Raw genomic sequence first — 23,235 nt, forward strand, 5'->3', positions numbered from 1 at the left:
CCTAAACCAAATGCATCAAGTATAAATCAGCAGGTGACTGGTTAAAGCCTTTTTTTTTCTGTCTTCCTAATCATCCTGCTAAAAACTCTTCTCAGGCTGTTTAATTTCCAAATCCAATAACCTCTTCAGCTTTCACTGTATTCTGCCTCTCTATATTATTTGACAACAATAATGCTATTCTATACACTCTTTCCCATGCTATTATCATCTGAGCTTCTGGCTTTAATTATTACCCTCATGTAGATGATGCCAAAATCTACATTTCTGGTTACATCTCTTACGAGTTCCCCCACAGAATCTCCAGCTACCAATCAAATAGTTTCACATGGCTAAGATCACCAGTAGCTCAAGCTTAACATACACAAAGGAAAAACTACCTTATTCATCTTTACTACCCAAATAATATTCCTGTGCTTCTTTACCTAAGTGAAAACATTATCTTTGCTAACACTTCAAAAAGTCTTTAGCCCTTCACTTTCACTCAAAATGCCTACTCCTCCTTACTTATGGGTCATGTTCTACTGATTCTGCTTCTGCTATTTTTCTCACTTTTTTCTGCAACTTTTTTCTTCAAACTTCACTGTTAGTGCCCTAGTTCAAGACTCTTTGTTCCAGCCTGAATTGTATACAGCGGCTATGTAGTCTCTGCCTTTCATCTGTCTCCCTCTTCCTGTCCAACCGCTGTATTATCTATCATAATAGCCACCACAATTCTTCAGAATCTGCCCCCAAACACTTGTTTTTGATCTTTCTCTTACTTTTTTCCTCACCATAACCTTGAATCCTCCCACTCTTTAAGTATCCTGCTGTACTACAAGTTCAATGCTGTTCACTTATTTATTATAAGTTTGGCTACTGTCCTATCATCCACTCATAGACTACTCTAGGTTTTCCTTTACTTTCTTTCATGTTTTCTCTGTCTCAACAATTCCGATTGGTGTAACCCATTTTTGTTTTGGGGGACCTGCAGTAAACTTATCAAAATGAATTCTAGAGTCATGACAGCTTTTTAGATCACCACTTTAGTACTGGCCTATCCCATAATTTTTTAAAAGACTTTATTTTTTAGAGCAGTTTTAGGTACACAGCAGAACTGAGCAGAAGGTACAGACTTCCCATCAATAGCCCTTGCCCACATATGCATAGACTCCCCCGCCCCATCAACATTCAGCACCAGAGTGGTGCATTTGTCCTAACTGATGAAACTATACCAAAGCATCCCGGTCATCCAACGTCTACAGATTGCACTATGGTTCACAATGGGTGTCATATATTCTATGGGTTTGGACAAACGTATAATGACATATATCCATCGTTACAGTATCATACAGGACATACTCACTGCCCTGAAAATCCTCTGTGTCTGCCTATTCACTCCACCTCCAAACCTGCCCAATCTCTAGCAATCACAGATCTTATCTTATCTCCACAGCTTTGCCTTTTCCAGAATGTGCAATGGCTGGAATCATACAGTATGTACTCTTTTCTGATTGGCTTCCTTTCCTATTCCTTCAAGTATATTCTTTTCTTTGGAAAATCTGTGATATAATGGTTAATACACGTCAAGAAAATATTTCAGATTAATAGGTCAGCTCTACTCACCAAGGGTTCAGCCATTACAACTTCAATTTTCTTTTCAGCTTGAACAGCAAATTCTGCAAAGAGGCTCTTGATGACATATTCACCAGGCTTGACATCTGGGTCAATTGTAATGCTTGACATGATGATATTCTTTTTCCCCAAAGTGGAATGAAAGTTGGAAGAAGTGCAGCACTTATTCACTTTGCTGACGGGTGCTGAAGCTAAAATGAAAGAAAAAAAAAGGAACTCTAATAATCAATTCAATTAGGCCAACTATAGCCACCTTTTTAAATATACATCCTGCCCCTAAACCCCATCTAGATTACCCAATCTCTATTACCAGCCTCTATATTTTTTGTCCATTGCCTTCTAACTTATTGCTTGATATAACTATAACTTATCTATGTATTATTTTTATCATGTGTTATTTTTCTCTCTATCCAACTATTGCAAATTCTATAAGAGCAGAGATTCTATTCTCTTTTGCCCTTTTTATTGATGAATCCCAAGTGCCAAAAATAATGCCTGGTATACACTAGGTATACAATAAATAGACATTGAATGAATGAATGAATTCTAAACAAAGTTACGTACAACGAAGAAAATAAAACGTGGATAAATGAAACACAAATGAGGTTAAGAGGCCGAAATACACTATTTTGGAGAGAATGCTCAGGAAAGTTCTCACGTGAAGAATGAGGAACAGTGTGGCTGGAGCTCAAGGGAGGGAACAGGGATGGAGGACAATGTGAGATGAGGTGAAAATCATCAGTCAGGGATCGAAGTGTTAGAACTTTGTAAGGAAACCACATTTTACTCTCAACACAATTAAAATTTAGTAGAAAGTAATAAGCAATGAGATCCTGGTGTATAGCACTGGGAACTATATCTAGTCACTTGTGATGTAACATGGTAGAGGATAATGTGAGAAAAAGAATATATACATGTATGGCCGTGTCACTTTGCTATACAGTAGAAACTGACAGAACACGGTAAATCAACTATAATGGAAAAAATAAACATCGTAAAAAAATAAAATAAAATTTAGTAGAAAGTGTTCACTTGGAAAGGGACAGGATCTGGTGCCTCTAGAGAATGGACTGGTCAAGGGCAAATGTAGAATTAGAGAGGTCATTACAGAATCCAGGAGAGACTACTGTGGCCTGGGCTAAGAGGATGGTGATGGCAAAGGGGAGAAGGACAAGGATTTGAGATTTGTCAGACGTCAGCAGACTTGATATCGAGGTGAGGGGAAGGAATTAACGATGACTCATACATCTTTTCTTTGAATCACTCAAAGAAGAGATAGGAATGACATTGTGCCTGGCAAATAGTATGCCGCACCAAGTGTGGCACAAGAAGGGCACACACCACTGCTGGCTGATCTTCACCTCTTCTGTTCTCTGACTGCCTGGGCAGCCCACTTGGCTTTTATCTACAATTTATCCAGTCACCTTGATCTTCTAGGCTGTTGTATAATACAGACCCTTCCATTCTCTAACTTCAGCTTGTGACATGTCCTTTGGCCTAGAATATTCATGGAGAAGCCATAAGAATCTACTTCTCTACCTCAGCCTGACCACTAGATATTGCCCTTTCAATATGTTATCTTACAAATAACTCCCTCCTTGAAACAGGAAGCAGAACACAATTTTTCAAACACTGAATTTCCAACTACGTGTACATGTGTATATAATCGTAGGACAATACATTTATTCTAAATAAATACACTCTCACCCACAGGAAATATAATACTCCATGGAGAAAAGCTGAAAGCCTTCCTACTAAAATCTGGAACAAGAGAAGGATGCCCACTCTCACCACTTTTATTCAACATAGTATTGGAAGTACTACCCACAGCAATCAGGCAAACAAAAGAAATAAAAGGAATCCAAATTGGAAGGGAAGAGGTAAAACTGTCACTGTATGCAGATGACATGATAGCATATTTAGAAAACCCTAAGGACTCAACCCCAAAACTACTCAAACTGATCAACAAATTCAGCAAAGTAGCAGGATACAAGATTAACATTCAGAAATCAGTTGCATTTCTGTATACTAGCAATGAAATATTAGAAGAGGAGTACAAAAACACAATACCTTTTAAAACTGAACCCCAAAAATCAAATACCTGGGAATAAAACTGACCGAGGAGGTGAAAGACTTATATGCTGAGAACTATAAAACAGTAATCAAGGAAATTAAAGAGGATTCAAAGAAATGGAAAGATAGTCCATGCTCCTGGGTTGGAAAAATTAATATTATAAAAATGCCCATACTACCCAAATCAATCTACAGAGTCAATGCAATCCCTATCAAATGACCCATGACATTTTCAATGCAATCCCTATCAAATTACCCATGACATTTTCAATGCAATCCCTATCAAATTACCCATTTTCATAGAACTATTTTCATAGAACTACAACAAATAATCCAAAAATTTATATGGAATCACAAAAGACTCAGAATTGCCAAAGCAATCCTGAGGAAAAAGAACCAAGCAGGAGGCATAACTCTCCCAGACTTCAGGCAATATTACAAAGCTACAGTCATCAAGACAGTGTGGTACTGGTACCAAAAGAGACACACAGACCAATGGAACAGAATAGAGAACCCAGGAATAAACCCAGACACCTATGGTCAATTAATCTTTGACAAAGGAGGCAAGAACATAAAATGGACAAAAGACAGTCTTTTCAGTAAGTGGTGCTGGGAAAACTGGACAGCAGCATGGAAATCAATGAAACTGGAACATACCCTCACACCATGCACAAAAATAAACTCAAAATGGCTTAGACTTAAACATGAGACAAGACACCATCAAACTTCTAGAAGAGAACATAGGCAAACAGTCTCTGATATCAACCTTACAAATGTTTTCATAGGTCAGTCTTCCAGGGCAACAGAAATAAAAGCAAAAATAAACCAATGGGACCTAATCAAACTGACAAGCTTTTGCAGAGCAAAGGAAATCACATATATATATATAAAAAAGACAACTTACAGAACAGGAGAAAATAGTTTCAAATGATGAAACTGACAAGGGCTTAATCTCTAAAATATACAAACAACTTATTCAACTCAATAGCAAAAAAGCCAACAACCCAATGGAAAAATGGGCAGAAGACCTGAATAGACATTTCTCCAAAGAAAATACACAGATGTCCAACAAGTACATGAAAAAATGCTCAATATCACCGATTATTAGAGAAAAGCAAATCAAAACTACTATGAGGTACCACCTCACACCAGTCAGAATGGCCATCATTAACAAGTCAATAAATAGCAAGTGCTGGAGAAGGTGTGGAGAAAAGGAAACACTTCTACACTGTTGGTGGGAATATAAATTGCTACAACCACTATGGAAAACAGTATGGAGGTACTTTAGAAAACTATATATAGAACTGCCATATGACCTGGAATCCCACTCTTGGGCATCTATCCAGACAAAACTTTCCTCGAAAAAGACACCTGCACCTGTATGTTCATTGAAGCACTATTCACAATAGCCAAGACATGGAAACAACCCAAATGTCTATTGACAGACGAATGGATTAAGAAGATGTGGTATATATACTCAATGGAATACTACCCAGCCATAAAAAAGAATAAAATAATGCCATTTGCAGCAACATGAATGGAACTAGAGACTCTCATACTAAGTGAAGTAAGTCAGAAAGAGAAAGACAAATACCATATGATATCACTTATATCTGGAATCTAATAAATGAAGCAAATTAACCTTTTCACAGAAAAGAAACTCATGGGCATGGAGAACAGACTTGTGGTTGCCAAGGGGGAGGGAGAGGGAGTGGGATGGAATGGGAATTTGGGGTTAATAGGTGCAAAATATTGCCTTTGGAATGGATAAGGAATGAGATCCTGCTGTATAGCACTAGGAACTGTATCTAGTCACTTATGATGGAACATGATAATGTGAGAAAAAGGAATGTATATGTGTGTCTTTGACTGGGTCACCCTGCTGTACAGTAGAAAACTGACATAACACTGTAAACCAGCTATAACAGAAAAAAATAAAAATCAATCAATCAATCAATCAATCCACTCTCAGCATATAAGGAATTGTCAACTAAAAATCCCTACTCTACCAAACAAAGTATACTGCAAAATAGTCAGACATGACTGTGATAACTCCAAAAGAAAATTCTAGAAAGGAATACAAAGTCGAGTTGTAGCAGTCACTTCAGAAAAAATAATACGTAAATTTTAAAAATGTGTGAACAAGAGAACTTCCAAAAATCAAAGAATGGCTTCCTTTTATCTCCTACTCATTATGTTTGTTTATTTACTTATTTTGCATAGAATTGAATATTTTCCTCCAAGGTTAAGAGTAAAAATTAGACATACATGATGCTTACACATTTAAAATAATAATAATCATTATTATTTATAGAAGCAATTATTATTGTACCTAAAATAAATATCTTCGTATTACATAAAATTAAAATACAATATGTATTGTATTCTGGAACTAAAATTATGTAATAAGAACAATTCAAAGCAAAAATTCACAGTCCTTTCAACACAGTGCACACTATTTATTTTAAACAATGGACTTGTTTGTTTACTCCGTTTCAAGATCCAACATTGTGTATTATAAAGGAGAGAATGTGTAAACAAGTGTCTTTGTGGAGAAAGGAGATCTTAAATTTAAAAAATGTATTTTGGATCATTAAGTATATTCTATATTTTACACCCACATTATGTTGGATAAGCCTAGTGAATCATAAAATAGTGGAAAAGGCTACTCAGTTTCCAGAATTTTAATTTATATTTTAGAAATAAAAAATGAGGATGAAACATTTTCAAGGTTTTGACTTAATGGTAACGGATACAAAATATATCTTTTCCTTTCATTAAGATTCATAAAATCCTAAGAGAGTTACAAAGTTACTTTGGCTTTAACTTTACAATACAATAAACGTTTTAAACAAGAAACCTATAGCAGACCTTGGTACTTTGATGAGGTATATAAACTTAACGACATTTTGGCCTTGATGGTCTCCTCAAAAAGAAAAAATAAAACCCAACCAAACAACCTTTAATTCAAAAGTCCTTTCAGGAGTTCCTGTCATGGCTCAGTGGTTAACGAATCTCACTAGGAACCATGAGGTTGCGGGTTCGATCCCTGGCCTTGCTCAGTGGGTTAAGGATCCAGCGTTGCTGTGAGCTGCGGTGTAGGTGGCAGACGGGGCTCGGATCTGGCACTGCTGTGGCTCTGGCTGTGGCTGGCGTCTACAGCTCCATTAGACCCTTAGCCTGGGAACCTCCATATGTCGTAGGTGCAGCCTTAGAAAAAACCAAAAAAAAACCAAACAAACAAACAAAAAAAGTCCTTTCAAATAACTCAGCCTTAATATCTTCTAATTCCTAAAAAGCTTAAACGTAAAGTAAATATAAATATTACTAGGTATCATAATTGCATATTTTAAGAAATTTGGCAATAAAGCCAAAAGTTTTAAGAGAACCTGTATTTATCTTCCAAATCTCTAAATCATCTTCAAAAATAAAAACAGCTCAATTTTGAAAAAAATCAATTTTTTTGAAAATTACCTTTTACCTCCAGCCACAAAGCTCTATAAAATCAGTAAGAAAAAGACCTGCATCCCCAAACTGAAAACTGGACAAAGGACATGAAGAAACAAGCTACAAAAGGTAAAACAGAAGAACCAATAATTGTGAAAATAATGTTTAATCTCGATAATATTTTTCAAATAAAAATTAGATAATATATATCTAGTCACTTGTGATAGAACATGATGGAGGATAATGTGAGAAAAAGAATGTGTGTATATACACACACAAACACACACACACGTGTATAACTGGGTCACTTTGCTGTACAGCAGAAATTGACAGAACACTGTAAATCAAATACAATAAAAAAAATTTTTAAATTATATACCATTTTGCAGTTATCAAAGTGGTTTCCCTCAATTGTGTATTTCACTATAATGTTCAGCTTTTGGTGAATTTTTCTCATATTCTGTTAGTAGTTAAGAAAAAGTGACAGTCACTCTAAGCTGGGTAAGAAGGATAGTTTCCACATAACCAGGTTAACTTAATGCCCCCTGACTATTTGAGTTAAATATGTTATAAAGTTAAATAGTACTTTGTCTCTACATGTGATTAAAAATATTTGAAAGTTTTATATAAGCCTATGAGAGAGTAAAGAGTATAATTCATAACACAATCCAGGCATTGAATTACAAGTTGTAAAACCCCAATGTCATATTAAACAACCTTGGAATATAAATCTCTTAAACTCTAAATTATACTACATGCAAGACCTGAATAATTAACATATGTAATTAAAATAAAATATGAAAATTCAAAGCTAGCATGTATACTCTTTCTCTTACATAGGTACAAATGACAAGTAAATATTTTTAGACAGCTCTATATAGCACCACACTTACCATATTTCATAAAACAATTAGCTTTTCATGCCCATAAGACTTCTATACTCTTATGGGATAAATTTTAATGGAGAACAGAAAAGCAAGAAGAGATGCAAAAACCCTAAATTGATGCATGTGGTTCTCAGTGTTTTCTGCCTCCACTATATTCTTTTTTCTTTTTTTTCTTTTTTTGCCTTTTTGCCATTTCTTGGGTTGCTCCCACGGCATATGGAGGTTCCCAGGCTAGATGTCAAATCAGAGCTGTAGCAGCCGGCCGATACCACAGCCACAGCAATGCGGGATCCGAGCCGCATCTGCGACCTACACCACAGCTCATGGCAAATCTGAATCCTTAACCCACTGAGCAAGGCCAGGGATCGAACCCGCAACCTCATGGTTCCTAGTCGGATTCGTTAACCACCGAGCCACGATGGGAACTCCCTGCCTCCACTATATTCTTATCCACAATGCTCTAAACAGTAACATCCCCCCCAAAAAAAACAAAATAAAATAAAAAATAAACAGTAACATCCTTCAAAATTATGCTCAATGTTTTAGATAGATGGATAGGGATTGTGGATGTACTTTAAAAAGACCCCAGCAAAGTCTGTGAAAGATGCCTACAGTACCAAGAGCCCCAGGGACAGGTCTTTAGGGATAAAAATTACATCTCTGTAGTCATAGTCTTATACATACACGCCTATTACATGCATATATTTATGTACAGATTTAGATAACCTAGAAGATAGCAAAATAGCACACAATTGCTTACCTACTATGGCAATCATTATTTACTTATATTGGCTAATAATAAGCATGTTTATGATGAACTGAAAAAGAAAAGGTATAAAGTAAATGGCCTCCGAGCAAGAACAAAAGTCAAAAATATCTCAGAATTTAAAGTTCAAAAGCCAAATTCTCAGTTTAAAAAGGCTGGAATTCCCATCATGGCTCAGTAGTTAACGAATCCGACCAGGAACCTTGAGGGTGTGGGTTTGATCCCTGGCCTCCTCAGTGGGTTGAGGATCCAGTGTTGCCACGAGTTGTGGTGTAGGTGGCAGACACGGCTCCGATCTGGCGTTGCTGTGGCTCTGGCATAGGCCGGTGGCCATAGCTCTGATTAGACCCCTAGCCTGGGAACCTCCATATGCTGAGGGTGTGGCCCTAAAAAGACAAAAAGACCAAAAAAAAAAAAAAAAAAAAAAAAAAAAAAAGGCAAGCCTATCTGGAGTTCCCATTGCAGTGCATTGGAGACGAACCCAACTAGGATGCTAGTTTGATACCTGGCCTCGCTCTGTGGATTAAGGATCTGGTGTTGCTGTGGCACAGGCTGGCAGCTGAAGCTCCAATTCAACCCCTGGCCTGGGAACCTCCATAGGCCTCCGGTGAGGACATAAAAAGCAAAAAAAAAAAAAAAAAAAAAAAAAAGCAAGCCTATCCCAGCAAGTTATTTTCTGACTATCAACAACTGATTCTGAGGTTTATATGAAGAAGCAGACCAGCCACCACGATATTAAAGAAGAAGAACAGAGTTGGAGGACTCAACACTACTCGACTTCAAAATTCACTTTAGGAGTTTCCATTGTGGCTCAGTGGAAACAAATCTGACTAGTATCCATTAGGACACAAGTTCGATCCCTGCTCTCATTCAGTGGGTTAAAGACCCAGCACTGTCATGAGCTGTGGTATAGGTTGCACACATGGCTCAGACCCCATGTTGCTGTGGCTGTGGTGTAGGCAGGATGCTACAGCTCTGATTACACTCCCTAGCCTGGGAATTTCCATATGTTGCAGGTGTGGCCCTGAAAAGCCAAAAAAAAAAAAAAAAAAAAAAAAAAAAAAAGATTTACTTTAAAGCTACAGTAAACAAGACAGTGTGAAACAGGTACAAGAATACATAAGTAGATCAGTGGAACAGAAAAGAGAGCCCAGGAACAGACCCACACAAATGCAGTCAACTGAAACTAAACTTTAACCAAAGAGCAGAAGCAATCAATGGGAAAAGGAGACTTTTCAACAAATGGTGCCAGAATGACTGAACATGTGCATGCAAAAAAAAAAAAAAAAAAATCTAGACCCAGAACCTACACCTTTTACAAAAACTATCTCAAAATGGGTCATAGGCTTAGATGTAAAATGCAAAACTATAAAATTCTTTTTTTTTTTTTTTTTGTCTTTTCTGGGGCCGCACTCAGGGCATACGGAGGTTCCCAGGCTAGGGGTCTAATCTGAGCTGTAGCTCCTGGCCTACACCAGAGCCACAGCAACGCCAGATCCGAGCTGCGTCTGCGACCTACACCACAGTTCACAGCAACGCCGGATCCTTAACCCACTGAGCAAGGCCAGGGATTGAACCCATAACCTCGTGGTTCCTAGTCGGATTCGTTAACCACTAAGCCATGACGGGAACTCCCAAAACTATAAAATTCTATCGCAGAAGGAGAAAATCTAACAGTTCTTGGATTTGGTGATGGATGACTTTATAGATAAAACACCAAAGAAAAACCATGGAAGAAAAATTGATAAACTGAGCTTTATGAAAAATTAGTAACTTCAGCTCTGCAAAAGATATTGTTAAGCGAATGAAAAGACAAAGGCTGGGAGAAAATCTTGGCAAAAGCCACATTTTTTTGATAAAGGACTATTATCCTAAATATATAAACAATCCTTAAAACTCAATAAGAAAGTAAGCAATCCAGTTAAAAAATGGGCAAAACATCTAAAGAGACTCCTCACCAAAGAAACAGATGTCAAGTACACACATGAAAAGATGCTCCACATCATATGTCTTCAGAGAAATGCAAAGACAACAATGAGATACCCCTACGGACGAAAAATGTTGCAGGCCACATCAGTAAACAAAGGATGCTGTAGCTATCAAGCCATAAGCCACTATAGCCACCCCCAACTATGTACTCTAAGAGGATTCAGGATGGAGAAGAACAGGATACTGGCCCTGGAAAGGTAAGGTGCCTATCAAAGGAATGATTTTAATAAGCCCAGACTCTTGCATCTTCTCATACACAGAAAGTCACTAAATGCATTAACTTGAGATGCCAGGTTTTTCTTTAATGTCAGGTTTTTCTTTAATGAACAGTAATCTTTTGATATTCTGACCACCTGGTTTTTGCTGCGAAATTGCTATATATCCTGGCTCCTCTCTTAGCCCTTAGGAGCAGTCCTTCAGATCCATCTGAGAGACGGATCCATGCACGCATGAGAAGGACCAAACTCCTCAACACTGACAACAACAGATGCTGATGAATCTCAGCCATCACTGGTGGGATTGTAAAAGGAAGGCCATTTGAAAGTTTCTTCCACAACTATGTTCTGACCACACAACACAGCAACCGCGCTCTTTGGTATTTACTCAAAGGAGCTGAAAGCATAAACATGCAAAAGCCTGCACAATGCTGTTTATGGCTGCTTTATTCATAACTGCGAAAACTTGAAAGCAACCAAGATATCCTTCAGTATGTGATTGGATAAACACACTGTAGTACATCCAGACAATGGAATATTATTCAGTGCTGAAGTGAAATGAACTATCTAGCCATGAAAAGGCTTGCAGGAAATGTAAATGCATTTAACTAAGTCCAAGAAGCCAATCTGAAAAGGTGACATACTGATTCCAACCATTTGACATTTAAGAAAAGGCAACGCTATGGAGAGTGTAAAACGATGAGTGATTGCTAGGGGCTGGAGGGAGGGAAGTTGGAGCAGGGGGGATTTTTAGGGGCATGATTCAATTCTCTAGGATACCGTAACAGTGGATACATGCCATTATACTTTTGTTAAAACCTGCAGAACGGGGAGTTCCCGTCGTGGCTCAGTGGTTAATGAATCCGATTAGGAACCATGAGGTTGCGGGTTCGATCCCTGGCCTTGATTAGTGGGTTAAGGATTCAGTGTTGCCGTGAGCTGTGGCGTAGGTTGCAGACGTGGCTCGGATCCCGTGTTTGCTGTGGCTCTGGCGTAGGCTGGTGGCTACAGCTCCAATTTGACCCCTAGCCTGGGAACCTCCATATGCCACAGAAGCAGCCCAAGAAAAAGACAAAAAAAAAGAAAAAAAAAAAACCTGCAGAACGCACAATACCAAGAGTGACCATGTTGCAAATGACAGACTTTGGGTAATTATGATGTATCTATGTAAGATCCCCAATTGTAACAAATGTATCACATTAACATAAAATGTCAGTAGACGGGGATATTGGGAGGGAGAGGGCAGGAGAAGGTGGTACATGGGAACTGAACTTGAACTTGCTGTAAACTTGAGACTGAAAGAACAGTTTCTATTAAATTCTATCCATTTTTTTTAAAAAAAGAAAGAAAAGCCTATTCTATTCCTGTCTGTCAGAGCCAACGGTGCCTGGGAAGAGGTGCAATAAACAGCTCGTGCTAAAGCTTAAAACAACAATGTCCTTGGATCAAGCTCAGAAAGAAAACAGCTTATAATTAAAATAAAATGTCAAAAAACACAAATCGAGTTCCATGGTAGACAAACTGAAAGCAGAAACAAAGGTAGCAAAATCAGTATTAGGGAATAAAAGAAAATTTCTGGGGAGGCCAGTTGGGATGCTATAACTTCCAATTAACTATCCAAAGGAAAATTGTGCACTTGAAAAAGCAACTATTTCTGAAGAGGAACAAAGGAAATGTAAGCAATTGCACGTTGCACATGTTGAGAAATACAATATAAAAGCATCATTTGATGGGTTCAGAGCAAAAACACAATTTGCTACACAAGGCAAGGAATACCTCAAACTTCATGAATGTAGGAATTACATACCACACATCATTTATATCTGATGAAAATCAAACACCGTTTAATATTTATTAAGGTATTTTGCATATTTTCTTATTTTATAGTAACAAACCAATTCTTCCCCTTTCTCCTTTGTTTCTTGGCCACCTCGTGGCATATGGAATTCCCAGGCCAGGGATCAGATCTGAACTGCAGTTGCAACCTACTGCTAGATCCTTAACCCACTGTGCCAGGCCAGGAAGCCAACCTGTGTTCCAGCACTGCAGAGATGCCGCCAATCCCACTGCACCTCAGCAAGAACTCCTTAACAAACCAATTCTTATTTCAAGTGATACGCTGCCAAATAACTGTCTTTGGGAGAGGGGGGAAGTGTCCCGATTTGTAGCAATACTTATTTCCATCATGGCTGACTTCAATCCATCTATAACGTAACAACCAGCTGGTAAAATTCCTGCCAGACACTAGATCCAAAACACCACTTCAAGTAATTGTTCATTTACGACAAGGAAACTGGCTTCTAATTAAAGTCAATTGTCAGATGAGAATGGAATGTGAACTCAGGTCCTCAGTTTAAGAACTTTCAGATCAATGGCTTTATTTTCTCCATAACAGACAGATTTTGATATATTTGGGTTTTTTTCCTCCTTAAAAGTCCGTATTATTAACATACTATTTGCTTGGAATAACTATTTCCCAAATGAAATATTTTGGTTGTATCTTCAAATTCATTTACACAAAATGGGCTAACAAGAAAAGGCTTCACCATTTTGATCAGACATAGATTTATCTATATTTTCTTTTAACTCTTTTTTACCTAGTTTTATTTAGTCCATTTACCATCTGTCCAGGAGTTGCCATTGTGGCTCAGTGGGTTAAGAACCCAACATAGAGTTTGTGAGGATGTGGGTTCAATCCCTGGCCTTGCTCAGTGGGTTAAGGATCTGATGTTGCTGTGGCTGTGGTGCAGGCCTGCAGCTGCAGGTCCTATTCGACCCATAGAGCCCAGCAACTTCCCTATGCCACAGATGTGGCCATAAAAACATAAATAAATAAACAAGTAAATATCTCCAGTTGGAATATGGGGTGTTATACAATAAAGATTTTATAATTTTTCCTCAATTCTGAATCAATTCTTCTTGGTATCTTTACTAAAATTTAGTCATTGGTCTTATTTACTATCATAAACTAAATTCATACTCAAATATGTTTTCTATGCTACTCATTAATAATCATTTTTGTATCAATATCATTTTTTAATTATTGTAGCTTTATAATAGATTTTCTTATCTGTTGGTACAAATACTCCTGGGTTTACTCATTATCTTCAGTAATTTCTCATCTACTGTCATTCACTTATACTTCCAAGACTATTCACACCCTCACAAAATAATTAGAAAACTGACATCTTAATTAAAACTTCTTAATCTAGAACCTAGCATATCCTCACTAATTTGTCTTCTTTCAGGTACCCAAAGAAAAATGTACACTTTCCTTTATAAGGGAATCTATCCAATTCTTATTCATTCTATTTCTAAATACTTTTAAGTTTCCATCCTGTGTGAATGTAATCATTTTCCTCACTACCCAGTCCAACTTTTTTCCTTCTGGATGAATTTCAATGGGTAGAAAAATTAAGACTTTTGCTTGTTCTTTGGACAGCTGTTCCTAAAATGTTTATTTATTCTAGTCTAAATTGTTCCCATTGAAAACAATTTCTAAACATAGAAGTCTTATGACATCTTTGGCACATTTCCAATGTTTTTTTTACTTGAAATTCACTACAGAAATATTGCTTATTATAAAGTTAAAGACAAATGACCTATCAAGTAAAATACTCCATCATTCACTCAGCCAGAGTCTCCCTGCGGTTATCATTTTCCTGTGCTCTTTTGAACCCACAGAAGCTCAGCTAAGAAACTATTCTAAGAATTTAGAAATAATGTGGTATTTTAAAAATGGGCAGGGACCCAGGAGTCAGAAGATAAGCGTCTTAGGACTTGATTTGGCTACTTAGCATCATTATACTCTTGGTCAAATTAGTGAACCTCTCCAAGCTTTGCTTCTGCTCCAGAAAATGAACAAGCTATAGCTCAACCATGGGTATGGTATACGAAGCATCAGAAAGGTTGTTTTCATTTCTCTTCTTCATTCTTCTGCCCATAAAAATATTCACTGCCAATGAAAAACCTATGGTGGCAAGCTTTTCTTCTCTGGCCAGACGTGAGCCTGGGTATTAGCTCAGGATCGCCCTAAAGTGAAAATATGACCACCAGAATCCTCCAGCAAACACACCCAGCTGTTTTATCCAGCAAATACACCTAGATCCAGGACCCGGTGGAGGTAAACAACCACATATGGTTGTGTAGCCATTTTTCTTTGACTTCTAAGACAGCCAGCAGAATCTAAGTGGGCTGAGCCCTCTCTACCCCTGAGGCTAAGGTGACGTCAGAAGCCCAAGAGCAAAAGGATTTCCTATTAATATCTTAACTGTTTACTAAGGAGGAGAGGCTCACAGAGGCTGAGCCTGCTTTCCCTTCTATTACTCTTGGGATTACACTTCAAAACTTAAGCTGTATGGCCCACACTTAATGAGGTGGCCAACGAATATAGCTGCATACCTACTGGTCCCAGCAGCCAGAGACAAAGGAAATAAAAATTTACCAAATACCAAGAGCAAATATCATTATAAGTTTCAAAATGCCAAACTTAGTTCAATTAAAGTAGAAACTAAACAGGGAGTTTCCCTGGTGGTCTAGCGGTTAGGACTCAGTGCTTTCATGACCGGGGTCTGAGTTCAATATCTCATTTGGAAACTGAGATCCCACAACAAGCCACTGCACATTGTGGCAAGAAAGGAAGGGAGGGAGGGAGGAAGGGAGGAAGGAAAAAAGGAAAGAAGGAAGGAACTAGAGATTGATTCTTGCCTTATCATTCAACACCATCCTGAAGGTTATGGGATAATATACGTAAATGCAGTAATTCAAGAAATACAAATTATTGTTACAAGTACTGGAAATAAGACATGAAATTTCCTTTTTTTTTTTTGGCTGTGCCCATAGCATGGAGGGACAGGTTTCAAACCCACACCACAGCGGGAACCAGAACCACAGCAGTGACAATGCCAGACCTTTAACCCACTGAACCACCAGGGACCTCCTGAAATTTCTTTGTTAGCTAGCAATTAGCCTGTAGAAATGAAAATGAGTAAAAACCTATTCAGAAATATAAAATAGATAGGAATAACTTTATTTTAAAAGTATTAGGATGTATATAGGGGAAATTGTAAGAACTTCTTAAAGGACGTAAAGCGAAGATATGAATGAAGGGAAGGACATACTTGTAGATAAAAGCACTTGTTATTATGCGTCAGTTCTCACAAAATTAATATATTAATCTGTATAATTTCAATTAAATTTAAATACTATTTCGTTTGGGTTGTACTGGATAAAATTATCTTAGTATATACCTGGAGGAATAAATACCAAAGAACTGCTAAAAAATTTATTTTAGAAGAATACATAGTACAGGAGTTCCCATCGTGGCTCAGTGGTTAACAAATCCGACTAGGAACCATGAGGTTGCGGGTTTGATCCCTGGCCTCGCTCAGTGGGTTAAGGATATGGCGTTGCTGTGGCTGTGGTGTAGGTTGGCAGCTGCAGTTCCGATTCGACCCCTAACCTGGGAACTTCCATATGCCAGGGGTACAGCCCTAGAAAAGACAAAAAGACAAAAAGACAAAAAAAAAAAAAAAATACATGGTACAACCACTACGGAAAAAGTATGGCGGTACCTCAGAAAACTGAATATAGAACTACCATCTGATCCTGGGCATCTATCTGGAAAAAACTTTCATTCAAAAAGATACAGGCTGAATATCAACTATAATAGAGAAAATAAAAATCTTTAAAAAAGGAGTTCCTGTCGGGGCACAGTGGAAATGAATCTGACTAGGAACCATGAGGTTGTGGGTTGGATCCTTGGCCTCGCTCAGTGGGTTAAGGATCTGGCATTGCTGTGAGTTGTGGTAAAGGTTGAAGATGCGTCTAGGATCCTGCGTTGCTGTGGCTGTGGAGTAGGCCAGCAGTTGTAGCTCCAATTAGACCCCTAGCCTGGGAATCTCCATATGCTGTGGGTGTGGCCCTAAAAAACAAAAAAAATAAAAAATTTTAAAAAATAAAAAAAAGAAGACATATGCACCCCTATGTTCATAGCAGCACTATTCACAAAAGCTAAGATATGGAAACAACCTAAATGTCCATCAACAGATGAATGGATTAAGAAGATGTGATACGTATTTATCATGGAATACTACTCAGCCATAAAAAAAGAATTAAGGAACGCCATTTTAGCAACATGGATGGATCTAGAGATTTTTATACTTAGTGAATTAAGTCAGAAGGAGAAAGAGAAATACCATATGGTATCACTTACATGTAGAATCTAATATATGGCATAGATGAATCTATCTGCAGAACAGAAATAGACTCACAGACATGGAGAGCAGACTTGAGGTTGCCAAGGGGGTTGGGGAGGGAGTGGGATCGACTAGGAGTTTGGGGTTAGTAGATGCAAACTATTACATTTAGAATAGATAAGTAATGAGGTCCTGCTATTCAGCACAGGGAACTATATCCACTCACTTGTGACAGCACATGATATAAGATAATATGAGAAAAAGAATGTGTATATATATATATATATATATATATATATATATATATATATAACTGGGTTGCTGCTATACCGAAGAAACTGACAGAACATTGTAAATCAACTATGATAAAAATTTTTTAAAAGAATACAAAGACTATTTTTTTTTGTCTTTCTGTCTTTTCTAGGGCCGCTCTTGAGGCATATGGAGGTTCCCAGGCTAGGGGTCTAATCGGAGCCGTAGCCACCGGCCTATACCACAGCTCACAGCAACGCCAGATCGTTTAACCCACTGAGCAAGGCCAGGGATCAAACCCGCAACCTCATGGCTCCTAGTCGGATTCGTTAACCACTGTGCCACAATAGGAACTCCCAAAGACTATTTTCTAAATCAGAAGATAATATAACTATTATTAGAACAGTTTATAGCTATAATCAAAACTTTATATCAAAATATAATGTATGACATCATTAACCATCAGGAAAATGAAAATCAAAACCACAACAAGGGATCACCTCCCACCTTTCAGAATGGCCATTATCAAAAAGCCTACAAATCACAAATGTTGGCAAGGATGTTGAACAAAGGGAACCATTGTACACTGTTGGTGGGAATGTCAATTGGTGTAGGCACTATGGAGAACAGTATGGAGGTTTCGCAACAAACTAAAAATAGAACTACCATATGACTCCAAAATTCCACTCCTGAGCATAAATCCAAAAAAACCAAAAACACTAATTCAAAAAGATACATGAATCCCAATGTTCACAGCAGCATAATTTATAATTGCCAAGATATGAAAACAACCTAAGTGTCCATCAACGGATGAATGGATAAAGAAAATGTGATACCCACATGAATACCACGCAGCTATTAAAAAAGAAATGTTGCCATTTGCAACAACATGGCTGGATTTGGGAGTGAAATAAGTCAGGCAGGGAAAGACGCACTATATGATATCACTTATATGTGGAATCTAAAACACAACAAACTAATGAATATAACAGAAAAAAAACCAGACTCACATACATAGAGAACCAGTGAAGAGAAGGATGGAGGGAGGGGCAATGTAGGAATAGGAGTTTAAGATGTCAAACTATTACGCATGAATAAGCTACAAATATATATTACACAACACAGAGAATATAGCCAATATTTTATGACTATAAATGGAGTATAATCCTTAAAAATTATGAATTGCTATATTGTACACTTGTAACATATAATATTGTACATCATATACTTCAATTAAAAAAACTCTTGTGGGGGTGGGGAATGGAAGAAGCCTATATGCTTAGATTTTGTACTTCTTAAAAGAAATCTTTCAGTAAATGGGTGTGTGTGTGTGTGTATATAAATATATATGTATAATGACTATATTAGGACATATTATAAAAGTAACTAACCCAGTAAATAGTGTAAATTAGGTTAATTAGGTTAAAGATTAAAGACCCTCCCCCAAACCCCTGAATAAGAATTCCACATAGACAAAGGGAGAGGACAGTGGTGATTTATTCAGTTATAACATTGAAATATCTCACCGTTCATCTGGAGAAAAGTAAATATAACATATTCAAAAACCAAATTCCAGATGGCTATGAAGTTAACTTTTTTAAAAAACTTTGAAAAAAATTTCAAAGTCAACATGCATAATCCAGAGCAAAAGAGACCTTTAGCCAAGAAAGCCCAAAATGATAAAAGAAAGGTCAACCCAACCAAACTTTTAAATATTTGGCAAATGACACCATAAACAAGAAAGGACAAAGCTGAGGGGAAAAACAGAACGTAGATGATAGAAAATATCTATCACCTGCAATATTCAAAGAGCTTTTACAAAAGAAAAAGACAACACCACAGAGAAGAAATGGCAAAAGATGCAATTTGACAATTCCCACAGGAACCGATCTAAAGAGATAACAAACATGAAAGAATATTCGAACTTGGTAATGCCCAGAAAATGCAAATTAAACTGGCAGGGAGCTTTCATTTTATATACAAATAGTACACTTGTAGTAAATATGAAAAAGAATAGGCATTGATCACTGGCAAAATACAGGGAAAGTAACACTTAACACATTGCTGATGGAAATGTAATGTCCACTTACATCCTGTCCAGTAGGGCGAACGAAAAGCGGAGCATTCTGGCCCCTGCAGCAGAGTATCACAGATGTAAATCTCCTTGATCAGTTTAACTTTGTAGGACTTACCCCACAAGGAGGGCAAAGAATGGCCTGCCAGCTCTAGCATTAGCATTAACGTTCATTCCCTTGGCCTATTTCTCACTGTAAATTAGCAAATTGGCAAACATCAAAACTTGTCTCTGTCAGACTGTTTACAGTGATTCCACCCCCGGAAAAAGATTTCATATCCATTCTCAGTATTCTGGCAAAGTCAAGTTTTCTGACCTGATGCTGCTCTTTGTTGGCCTCCTCTCTGGCAATCCCTTAAATCAGAATCAAACACTTTGGAGAGAGGCCCAGGCATCTGTATGTTTTTGAAAACTCCCCAACTTGACTCCGCTGTGCAGCCAGGGCGGAGGACCACTGCCTTCCATCAATCTTCTAAAGCAGAACAGTTGGTTCTACACAATGATTTTATTTAAAACTCATTTTGATGATTAAAAGTTTCAAAACACCATAAATGAGGAAATTCACTTATATGATACAGCAAATAATATCCATCAAGCAATTCAGAGAGGTAAATAAATGCATGTCAGCGACAAGGCTCTAGAAGCGAAGTGTCATTATGAGATAATTCAAGAATCTAATTTTAACAAGGAGTTCTCATGTGACACAGCGGAAATGAATCCTACTAGGAACCATGAGGTTGCGGGTTCAATCCCTGGCCTTGCTCAGTGGGTTAAGGATCCGGTGTTGCTATGAGCTGTGGTGTACGTTGCAGACGTGGCTCGAATCTGGCGTTGCTGTGGCTCTGGCGTAGGCCGGTGGCTACAGCTCCAATTCGACCCCTAGCCTGGGAACTTCCATATGCTACAGGCGCAGCCCTAAAAGAGACAAAAAGCAAAAAAAAAAAAAAAAAAAAAAAAACGAAAAAACAAAACAAAAAAAATCTAATTTTAAAAAGTCGCATATAATTCTCCCAATTCATGCTAGAAATCTTGATGAACTGATTTCTCTCTCAGGGTTTCAGCCACTTCACTCTACTCACTGTCCACGACCCAAACCACACATCTTGGGGCCCAATCAACCTCTGTCTTTCATGATCTATGATTCCAAAGGGGGAATTTTCAATGCCCTCAACTTTAGAACTGTCACTGATTCCTCCCTGTGCCCTATATTCCATTTCTGGTCTAGCTATCAAACCCCATGAGGACTAAAAGTAATGCCCTTTTCCATTTTCTGCCTAATGAAATTTTAATTTCAGGTCCTAATAACAGTCTAGGTAGCCTTCTGAAAAAAATCTTCCTGCCTCACAGTTATCCCTGCCTCTTAGCAGATTTAATATCGACTTCACATAGCAGCCAAAGGGACTACTTTATATCTGAATCATACCAGGCCCTCAGACAGCAAACCATGGCAATCCATTGCCTCTGTACCCTGCATAAAATGCACACTAACCTTACCTTTAAGGCTATTACTAAGGGCACAACAGTGTAATCAACTAGACTTTAATAGTTTAAAAAAAGAGAGAGAAAGATAGAGAGAGGAGCTCCTATCATGGCTCAGCAAAACCAAATCTGACTAGTATCCATGAGGACACAGGTTCGACCCCTGGCTTCGGTCAGTGGGTTAAAAGATCCAGTGTGGCCATGAGCTGAGGTGTAGGTCGCAGATGCAGCTCGGATCCGGCACTGCTGTGGCTGTGGTGTAGGCCAGTGGCTACAGCTCCGATTCGACCCCTAGCCTGGGAGCCTCCATATGCTGTGGGTGTGGCCCTAAAAAGACCAAAACAAAGAAAAAGAGAGAGAATATTACAAAGGCCATTTTGTTGGAATCATCATTTTCTTTTCTTCCGTAGTCTCCCAACAAAAAGAATGACTCATTCATACAATGCTCCAAAATTTTATGCAAATTTTTTCATCTTTGTTCTCAAAACACTTTTTTTTGGGAGCAGTTTTAGGCTCACAGCAAAACGGAGAGGAAGGTACATAGATAGCCCAATATACCTCTGCTCCTACACATGCACAGCTTCCCCCAATACCAACATCACCTAGTACGTCTCTTACAATTCATGGTGAGTGACACCAACACGTCATTACCACCCAAGGCCCATCGTTTACCTTAGGGTTCACTTTCTGTGCTGTAAGTTCTATAGGTCTGAACAAACAGAGCCATTATTACATTATCACAAGAGGAGTTTCATTGCCCTAAAAATTCCTTGTGCTCTGCATACGCACCCCTCCCTCTGCCCAACCTCTGGCAATCATCTTTTCATTGTCTCCATGTATTTGCCTTTTCCAGAATGTCACACAGTAGCCTTTTTTGACCGGCTTCTTTCACGTAATAAGATGCAATTAAGCTTCCTCCATGTCTTTTCATGGCTGGATAGCTCATTGCACTGTAGCACTGGACAATATTCCATAGCCTGGATGTATCACAGTTTATTTATTCATTTACCTACTAAAGAACATTTTGGTTGCTTTGAAATTTGGCAATTATGAATAAAGCGGCTATAAACGTCAGTGATGCTTATTTTAAACAAAAAAGATCCATTCAATGCATCTAATTTAAATCCATATTTATTACGTTACATTGTTACTATATTGCATATTAATGGATATGAATTCATTCTTCATTTTTTATGAACGCCTTTGCCAAGTACTTTCTGTATCCCATGGATCAACAAATATAACTGAAAACAGGGCTTCTAAAACAAGTCTTATGGTTTTCTACTATGAACTACCATCATATGTATTATCTTCTAGTGGAAACACAGCTAACAATTCAAAATTTGGTTTCTATAACCTCCCCCATTCAAAGGGATTTCTCTTTCTGTAAAAACTCTAAAATTTTACTCACTTTAGCAAGGTGTTTTAACATAGCATGCTTAATAAAAATCAGCAAGTAGACCCAAAATAAAATTGTCAGAAATTCCACTGAACAGGCAGTGTCCTGTGACATCATGCCTTAAGCGATTAGGAGGAGGAGATAAGCAATGAGCTCCTGCTGTATGGCACAGAGAACTACATCTAGTCACTTATGATGGAACATGAGGGATGATAATGTGAGAAAAAGACTATATATATATATATATGTATGTATGACTGAGTCACTTTGCTGTACAGTAGAATGACAGAACACTGTAAATCAATCATAATGGAAAAAATAAAAATCATATAAAAAATGAACAAGAGAACACAGCCCATTCCATCCTGCAAAAGGCTAGCAACTATGTCTTTTCAATGTGATAATGAAATTGTAAACATGGTTACCTCGAGGAAAAACAGTCTAAGAGTTTAGGCAGTAATGAAACAGGCCAGAACCCAATGATTTGGGGTCCAGACACTATAACAGGAGTTCCCATCTTGGTGCAGCAGAAACGAATCCGACTAGGAACCTCGAGGTTGCAGGTTTGATCCCTGGCCTCGCTCAGTGGGTTAAGGATCCGGTATTGCAGTGAGCTGTGGTATAGATCACAGATGTGGCTCGGATCTGGCATTGCTGTGGCGTAGACCGGCAGCTATAGCTCTGATTTGACCCCTAGCCTGGGAACCTCCATATGTCATGGGTGTGACCCTGAAAAGACAAAAGACACAAACAAACAAAAAACCCCACTATAACAAGCCAGATACCTGTCATGTTTTAAATAATTAGCAATCAGAACCGAGGGATAGGCAGAATAGCTTCTGGCTA

At 38.0% G+C, this 23,235-nt stretch overlaps 1 protein-coding gene across 14 annotated transcripts in view; it reads right to left on the minus strand.

Annotated features, from left to right (window-relative positions):
- Positions 1 to 23,235, minus strand: part of FRYL (FRY like transcription coactivator) — a 350,059-nt gene that overhangs the window by 162,176 nt on the left and 164,648 nt on the right. For all 14 annotated transcript variants that reach the window (XM_021101186.1, XM_021101187.1, XM_021101185.1 and 11 more), the window contains one exon: positions 1,603 to 1,802. In XM_021101186.1, coding sequence (XP_020956845.1) covers positions 1,603 to 1,722 — 120 coding nt within the window. In that variant the 5' untranslated portion in view covers positions 1,723 to 1,802. The remainder of the gene's footprint in view (positions 1 to 1,602; positions 1,803 to 23,235) is intronic.

The sequence above is a fragment of the Sus scrofa genome, chromosome 8 (genome assembly GCF_000003025.6).
Source record: "Sus scrofa isolate TJ Tabasco breed Duroc chromosome 8, Sscrofa11.1, whole genome shotgun sequence".
NCBI lineage: Eukaryota > Metazoa > Chordata > Mammalia > Artiodactyla > Suidae > Sus > Sus scrofa.